At 29.7% G+C, this 9,190-nt stretch overlaps 1 protein-coding gene across 4 annotated transcripts; it reads left to right on the forward strand.

The window, feature by feature from the left end:
• The first annotated feature begins 526 nt into the window (after window positions 1-526).
• LOC115242505 (spatacsin) lies at window positions 527-8,643 on the forward strand. 4 transcript variants are annotated; one of them, XM_029818839.1, is made up of 23 exons: window positions 527-935; window positions 1,258-1,607; window positions 1,743-1,909; window positions 1,997-2,353; window positions 2,448-3,254; window positions 3,323-3,495; window positions 3,594-3,868; window positions 3,942-4,106; window positions 4,174-4,380; window positions 4,456-4,647; window positions 4,720-4,839; window positions 4,915-5,089; window positions 5,175-5,398; window positions 5,483-5,643; window positions 5,708-6,026; window positions 6,090-6,258; window positions 6,389-6,754; window positions 6,836-7,000; window positions 7,086-7,234; window positions 7,346-7,453; window positions 7,543-7,836; window positions 7,903-8,222; window positions 8,315-8,643. In XM_029818839.1, the coding sequence occupies exons 2-23, from the start codon at window positions 1,326-1,328 to the stop codon at window positions 8,514-8,516; spliced, it is 5,397 nt and encodes a 1,798-aa protein (XP_029674699.1). In that variant the 5' UTR covers window positions 527-935; window positions 1,258-1,325; the 3' UTR covers window positions 8,517-8,643. The 4 variants fall into 4 exon arrangements, with proteins under 4 accessions (XP_029674699.1, XP_029674698.1, XP_029674700.1 ...); XM_029818838.1 differs by having other exon boundaries at window positions 527-924; XM_029818840.1 differs by having other exon boundaries at window positions 528-847.
• The last annotated feature ends 547 nt before the right edge of the window (window positions 8,644-9,190 follow it).

The raw sequence follows: 9,190 nt of genomic DNA on the forward strand, positions 1-9,190 counted from the left end.
AATCATCTCTCTTTGTCAAGCAGTCAGTATGTTACCACGGAAATTTCCCCATGAGCTGCTCCTTAGATACACATCTAGTGAGATCCGCTTATTCCGTATTTTACATCGAAGAAGTCATATTACTTCATGAAACTTTTTTTAATAATTTCTTTATATAATTATGCAATCCTGTACATAGCCGAATTTTGCATTTTGGCTCTTAAAAATTTATAATAAATGAAATACAGCTCATGGCCAACTGCACCTAATCCGCCATGAGCTGTACCTAGTATGTACCTTTCTTGTCAACTTATAAAATATTATTTTAACTCTTTTTTTCAAAAAAATAGCTCTGTACAGGACTGCGGATGATCCTACTGATTACAAATATCACAGGTTTAACATGATTCTCTTTATTTTTTGGCCGTAATACGGGATAAGCGAATTCGTAATTCACGGCTTCCCGCGAGAGGTCTCTACTGTCTCTCCTGCCGACCCTTAATAAATAATTTTTAAATAAGATCTAAATCGTCAACTGATTATTATGGTTTTATCAGTAAAATGTAAAAATTTTTATGTCCCTGGCAATGCATTTTCCTTGTCAAATTTATTAATAAGTGTTACAATATGCGATTTTTTATAAAAATCAATACAAAAATTTTAAACTTAAATCAACGAAAAATTACAATGATCCATCCAACTATCGTATTAATGGGCGCGTTCAGAAAACAACTGTTGAGCATCGTCGTTTTTTTTATAGTAAAATAACTATAACAGCTGATTGCTATTGATTCTTATCAACTGCTGGTTAAGTTGTTGGTGTCGGATAGACACAGAAGGACACTAGTGTTTTCCACAAACATAAAATGTGAATAATATCCCAAATAAACACGTATAACTCGTGTAAATAAATAATTATTGTTCGTGAGAGCTTGCTATAAAAATGTGAATACAATGTATCGAAGATTGTATTTCAATTTGTCTTGTTGTTTTTATTTTACCTAACCTATTATTCATTTTATATTTATTTTGTGTATAATAAAAATCCATTAATTTATGTAACAAAAGGTTTCTATATAAAAAATTTATGAAACTAAAATATATTATAAAAATGAAATGGGCATATATATTGTAATAATATAACAAAAAATAATTAAATGTGTGATTTGACAATTCTGTAAATAATCTTATAATGTAAACAAAGTATTTTTTTAATAGTTATATATTTTTTTAAATTATATAAAAATGCTATAATTTCCTATTTTCAATATTCACTAGATAAGCTTTTTAATTGTATCAAGATATCAGTGTATTAATAAATCAATGTGAAAATACATTGATACAAAATGTCTGAGAAAAAGACCATTGGGGGTATTCCTGTGGAGTGTCTAAGTGGAGAATCAGCTGCTATATGGTCTGGCTGGCGTACGTTGGGAGACAGAGAACTTGTGAGAGAAGCTTCCGCTAAGGGAACCCATATAAAATTAGCACATAAATGCCTTGCGTATAGAAGGCACTGTTCTGTAGAACAAGCATGTATATACTTCAATGAAGAAGTAGAAAATTGGGTCAGTGAGTTATTAAACAAAAAACAAGTTTACAGAGCTTCACATATTCTAAGGAATATGGTACGTGTCATATATATTACATTAATCTATTGTATCTTTTTCTTTTGAATATAAATAGTATGATGAATAACATTTCTAAATGATAGAGTAAACACCAATAGTGATATAATATTTATAATAATCATTCTATTATAGGGAAAGGATTCAGTGGAATATATTTTTGCTGTTTCTACAAAGAATAAAGACTCAGCTTTAAGAAATTATTTATGCGAGTACATGATAAATGTTAATGGGTTTAAGAATGAACATGTCATAGCGTGGAACATAATTAAGTCTGTTATAGAGCATGAAGAAAAATACAAGTAAGTTTATAAAATTAATAAGAAAATAATATCTATTAGATATGATAAGACAGAAAAGAATTAATAAAAATTATTTCCTTGTTTCAGAATTCAAAATGGGTTAAGTTCTTGTATATGTATAGATGATATAATAAAACTGCCAGAGAATATTAAACACGCCTTATGCACTGAATTATATTTTTCTTTGAATGACCCACAAATTTTAGGAAATGTATCAAATACTATTTTGTGGGATTATTTATTATCTAACAATAAAATTAATGCAATAAGGCTATGGATTGACGCGAGATGCAATCCAGATATCTTGCAAAACTCAAATGAAATTGACCATCATTTAAAATCGTTATTTATAAATTTAAATATTACATCAGATATGATTGAATATATAGATTCTTCCAATGCTAGTAGCCTTGTAAAAGATTTAACTAAAGATTATTTATTCAGGTATGTAAATATATAATAATATCTGTTTAATGTATATGTATTTTACTGATAATAAAACTAATAAAAGAATACGTGAATTTATTTATTATTTTAGGTATGGCATATATATAAAAAAAGAAAAGAATGATTTAAAATTAATATTAAATCGTTCCTTTGGCTGTGGTACCACGTTGGAAGAACTTGATACAATATTATCTCTATCTTCTTGCAATATTGATAAAACGGAATTTCTGCGAAACGTTGATCAACAATTGTGCCTTACACATTGCTCGCAAGAATGTCACACTGAAGAAGATAATTTAAAGCTAACACAATTATTGAATGTATTAACTGATATGTGTAACGCTAAAGATCATTACGAAGATGCATTAATACGTGGAATAGTTGAATCGATTAATTTTATCTCTGACGATTTTAATGCCTATCTAAAAACAAATTATTTGGCAAGCTTGGCTATAATATTTTTACGATTTTCCCAAATGAGAAGCGCCTTAGGTAATGAAGCGAACACTTCAGAGAAGAGTAAACTAATGAGAGATATATTTACAAACAAAGTTGTTTTAAAAATCGGTGAGCATGTTATTTCCCAAGAAGTTCTTCAGTTTGCGCTTGCACACATACCAAACATGCAAGGCATCATTGAAGACCAAACTAAAAAAGATGATATTACGGTGTACGAATTATTAAACGGCTATAAGAATTTGAATGCAAAACAATTTTTCAAGTGGCGTTTCAAAAATGAGCCCATGCCTGCTTTCACAAACGAAAATCTTATTAAAAAATATGGACATCAGGAAATATTGACGTATCGTTATTATTTGAAAGAAGGCAGGCCAAATATGGCTGCATATACTTTAGAATATGCTCAAGTTAAGTTACTCGGAAATGTATCTTCTCAAAGGTTCGTATTTTCAATGAGAATATTTATTTTCATCATTGCCCCAATATGAACAATTGAAATTATTTTAGAAAATTTAAAGCGGCCATATATGCACACATTCTCGCTTTGAGAAATCTAGATAAATCTGATATCGTATGCAGTTGTATTGTTTTTATTGAATTGTTGAAGATTGATTCGAGCAATTTACGATTGCACGTTATTGTGGCAAACTATGTGCAGGAGCAATTAAATATCTCTATAGGTAAAATATTTTATAACTTTAACTATTAACGCGATTGCAATGCACACACATGATATTAGCGAATAAAAATATTTTGGATAATGTTTTTTATTCTATAGGAAATTTATTGGAAAATGTAGTGTATAAGAACCAAACTGATCTAAAGTCCGTGATATTTTATCTAGAACAAAGTTTCCAAAAACACTTATTAGACAAAATCTTGAAGCGAAATGAACAGTTTGTTGAAGCATTAAAAACATGGGACATTATCGTGCGCTTTGCACAAGTTCACAACTGTGTACTACCCGATATATTGCTGAAATATTTGGCAAATCATGATTTATGGTTCGAGTTCGTTGCAGTCAGTCACATATTCGCTTATCCCACAAATCAGGTACGTTGTAAAATAATGTTATATATTATACTGATTAAAATAAAATCTATCAATCTAATCGCGCGTGTACTAGGTACTGGAAAACGCCCAATTATTTAATAATGCGAGCATACGGGAACATTTATTGATGTGTTTCAATAATAGTAAACTTAGCAAATCTGAACCATGTAACGAACAGAAATCCCGTGATGCAAGGCAATCATTGTCAAGACAACGCAAAGTTGGAGTAAAAGAAAATGTAAGAATGTTATTTGTAAATTTTAGTTTTTTTTTTTTTAGTATATAATCAATATCATTTTCCACAGGAATCTCCAGCATCCACTTCATCTATATCTGGAACTGATATAGATGCAACCAATACAGAACATGCTTTCAATTCAACTTCCTTAGATAATGATTTATGGTTAATTATATTAAATTGTCATCAAAGTCAAGACCCACCCGGGGCATTAATTAATGCATCTCGTTCAAACTTAATGCCTATATTGGCTATTTTGGCTACGTGTTATGAGGTATTATTTTACGTTGATCAATAATAATAAAATTTACTAATTTTTTTCTTGCGACTAAAAATGTCACATTTATAGCCATCCTCAGTAGCAGCATATTGTTATTGTTGGATGGTAATATCAACAAGAAGAGAAGATATACTTCTCGATTACGCGGAATGTCTGGAACAACAAATATGGCCTTCTGATAAAGTATCAGAATTATTAAATAAAATGATTCAATGTGGTTATATTAACACAGTTAATCGAGCTTACAAAATTTTCATGCCTGTAAGTTCAATAATTATAACGCGCAATGGTGGCCAAAAATTTCTTATTGTAATTGGTATTAATATCTTGCAGGATAGCATTTTGAATCTATTCTTCGAATTTATGATGCAAACAATAAGTTACAGCGAATTTAAGGATAGTCAACAGTCTTTAATGGAGTTTAAGTCACAATGTTCCTCGCTCAAATCTAATGTATGTATAAAATTAAAATGAAACAGTTCTACTATACAAGCTGATTCACACAACATTATTTTTATTATTTTTAAGAGAATCATGGACTGGGACAGCACCCATTTCACATACTTGAAGAATTTATATTGGATTGCAGTTGTTGCAATCCGATGCATTGTCACAGCACTCGGTTATGGCTTTCAAAGTACGCCGTTACGAATAAAGTTTCTCGAAGCGCTAATAAAGTGTGACTTTTCTGCAGACTTACCAGGTAAAACATGCACAATTCTGTATTAATTAATCTGTGTTCAATAATTACTTGCAATAACTTGTAAAACTTATTATATATATTACAGTCGCAGTACCGGATTTTCAATGCTTATTGGATATAGTAAAACTTCTGCAGAAAACCGATACAACATTAAATTTTAGAGCCATTACTATAATCGATAACGTACATAATTTTAACACAGAGATTCAAAGATGCATTAACGACTTAATAGCAATCGAGGATTACAGCGTTGCCCTAGAATTAGCATGCCGCGCTGGATTAAATTCATGTGAAATTATATTAGCCCAAGTAATAATTTTCGAAATATTTTTAAGGAATCAAATAATATTTACTGTACATTTTTTTAACATGAATCTGTAACATTATTTTCAGTATCGAAATACTTTTAAGAAATCTATAAATAAGGATGGCAAAATAAATCCTGCTTTCTGGACGCAATGTGCTCAAGATTTCAACAAATATAACGTTCCATCTCAAGTAGCAGTTGAATTCTTTGTCGAACATGCCAAGGAAGTTATATCGCATAAAGAAAGGTGAATATTTCGTACAACGAGATGCTGATTCTAGTACATAAATAATCAAATATTTTTTCTCTAGATATGAAGTTTTAAAATTGGCTTATGAAACTTTAAAAAACACGGAAATTGAGCAACAAACTATCGATACTCTGGAGATGGCAATGTGGAAATCATGTATTTTAGCTGGACCTGAAAATGTACAGTTTGATTGTAATGATTACATTTTTAATAAATTAAAAACGGAGTTACTGTCTGGATTGGATAGATTACAAGTCGTTTGCTCCTTGATCGACGAAGGCGAAAAAGATTCTGTAAAGATTTTAATGAATAAACTACTTGATCTGGGCAAATTGGATATTGCCTTACGAATAAGCAAGATGTTTAATTATAATCACAAAGTAAGTAACATACTTTTATTTTCGAGTATAGGATTAATATTAAAAAAAATTATTATTTTATAGGATTTGCAGATATTGATGCTGTGTTTAAGTTTAGCAGAAGGCGAAATTTCACCAGCAGATTTAACCGTGCAACAAAAGAGTCTCTTGGAAGAGACGAATAAAAACAAACAACAAAAATATGGCATTTTCCGTAATCGCGCTTTGCCAAGATTTTCTTCATCGTCTTCCCGTACGTCTTATCATTATTTTTAACATTGATAACAATTTCTATATATGCTTCATCTGACTAAAAATATTTTTCAGTTCCTGCATATAATTAATATATCGGAGAAATATGTCAACATATTTTATTTTTGCAGTAAATACAGTCTCGTCAGCTATAGAAACCAGCAAGACAAACGATACAACAATCACTAACAATCATCAACTCCAAATGGAGTGTATTTCAATCTTAGAAAAATTGTCAGAAACTCTTAAACATGGAAATGAGATTTGCCTGAGAATTATTTCGTGTTATAAACTTGCTACACGCTTAGGGAAAACATATCAATCACTATTAATGCTGAGCAATCCGATTAAATTTTTACGAGAGACCATGGAAAGTAATATCGAAAATAAATTTGAAACTGCCAATAACATAATAATATCTTATAAAATTAAGAAGGAAGATGTCGCAATGTTTCTAACCGAAAATATTACAGTGCACATAAGTCGTGCCACAGAAGGTAATTGGAAAAAAAATTATATTTTATTCAAAGAATATTATTTTAATATTAAAAATAACAAAATATTGTCAATTCCAAAAGATGGTCAAGAAGACTCCATTTTTATTTGGGGCTATTCTATGCATTCACATTTTCACTTAATAATGGAGCTTTGTAGCGATACTTCGTTATTAGGCTTAAAATTGTTAAAGACAGCACAATCATTGCTGGGAAGATACATTAGTACTCATGATGAAAAAAAGAATGGTAATTTATTTTTTTCCGTTATTAAATCACCCTTTTTAAACTATAATAAATATATAAATTTTTATGTATTATATATGTGTTACAGTTGCAGGATTAAAAACAATAGTGGAATTATTAATAAAATCGCACGATTGTTTCACGGCTTCCTGTAATATGGAAGGAATAGCTTCAGTATTACGAAAGTGTCAGAGCCTTGCGAATATGTTACAAATTTTTAAACACTGGGCATTATTAGTATGTTAATTAATATTTTAGCATTTACATTTACATTGTTTTCAAGATTACATTTATTAATTATATTAATTAATTCCATAATTTATTTTAATCCTTGTTGTTTATTATTAGGTACGTCTTGTAACTGGCGTTGGGCGATTTACCGAAATGAATTACATATTTCAAATCTTGAAAGAAAATGATCAATTTGAATCTTTATTGGGACAGGGCTTGGATAAGGTATTTTTATACTCATACGATAAATTGCAAGTGAACGCATACTTCTTTTTTCTTTCGTGAAAAATATACATTTTATTTTAATCGGACAGGTACCGGGTTTAAAAATAGCACTGTTAGAATTTCTGAAGCGTCAATGTCCAGACGATAAAGAATTATTTACTTTAGTGGCGCTGCATTTCCGTTTGTATTATGAAATCGCACTCATGTGGGAAAATGAAGCAAAAGAAGTAATTTCAAACTTAATATCTGAAGCATTAAAAGAATGCGGAAGAGGCGTGACTGGTATTCCAGTAGAAATAAAGTATACTCGGAATGACAATACCCAAAAACAATTGCAACTGGCCGTAACAAATTTTACTCATGCCACTCAATACTATTTACAGGTAAAGAAATAAAATGATCGTATATGTATTTTTTTAGAACAAAAAAATTATATATTTTAATTCTAGGATAAAAAATTAAATCTTGCTAACCAATGTGCTCATCAAGCACAACTTGTCGCTCTTCAAATCGGACTATTGCACGCGTTACCGCAAAATCAGCAAGCAGTATGCCTATTAAATCTGAAAAGTGACGAATTGGATAAAATACTGTCTCAGATCTTAAATTTTCCTCAAGCTCTCATTGTTAGTCGTGCTTATAATCATCATACGGATTGGGCTAATCTTATTTATCATCATTGCGTTCTCAAAGATGAGACGAAATATCTCAAAGAATTCATGATGATAAATAATCTAACGTCTACGATTGTACAAGATTGTGCGCGTAGGTGAGTTTACTGCAATTAATATATATATAATATAAAAAATATGATTTCTATACATAAATAATTTTCTTAAAAATATTGTCATTATTTTTTAGGTACTGTTTGGAAAAAAATATTAATCATTCCATGACAGATAATATGAAAATTCTAATTTCTGAATTATCAGATATCGAATGTAAGTACAAGTTAGCTAGTCAGCTTGGTTTTAAGGATATTGTGGAGGAAATGCTCAATAATCCTCTAGTAGGTGCCTATCTAAAAGATACGATTTGGAAGAAAGGATATACTACTTCATGATGTAATATATGCTACTAAAAAGAATTTGACATAATCATAACCCGATAAAAGTACTGTAATCGAAACGCTACGGTAAATTGTTATAAACTCATTTCCTGTTATTGCGAGGAATATAATTTTGTACTTATAAAAAAAATAAATAGTATTGATATTATTTCGCCTACATTATGTATCCTGCTACATGAATTTATAACAAATCAATTTCCTAATCATGAAACTACTAGAAAAAAATAAAATTATACAATTTTTCATTAGAAAATAATATTAATTAAATCGTATTGCATATACTAAATCATACTATCTATTGATAACTTGTTACCATGCTTAATAACGTGGTCTTACGACCACATCTGCTGTAGTACATGAGTCGGTTATTTTATCGATTTAAGCTGAAGACAGTAGGCGTAGGTAAGCATCGGTAGATAATACGATTCGTTACAATTATAATTCTTTAGATACCTTTTATCGCTAAAAGTTATTACTGCATACATTTTATCTACTATCTTTTGAAGGCTATTTATCTATCATCGCTAGTTTTTCGGCTGCTTTATTGAAATTACAAGAAAAAATAAAATCTATTTTAAACCATAATATTCTTTGTATAAAAGATGATTTAAAAATATGATGATTATTTATATTACATGCTGATTTCTTAATATGTAATGATCGCGCTT

Source organism: Formica exsecta, unplaced genomic scaffold, assembly GCF_003651465.1.
Source record: "Formica exsecta isolate Colony F162 unplaced genomic scaffold, ASM365146v1 scaffold60, whole genome shotgun sequence".
Taxonomy (NCBI): Eukaryota; Metazoa; Arthropoda; class Insecta; order Hymenoptera; family Formicidae; genus Formica; species Formica exsecta.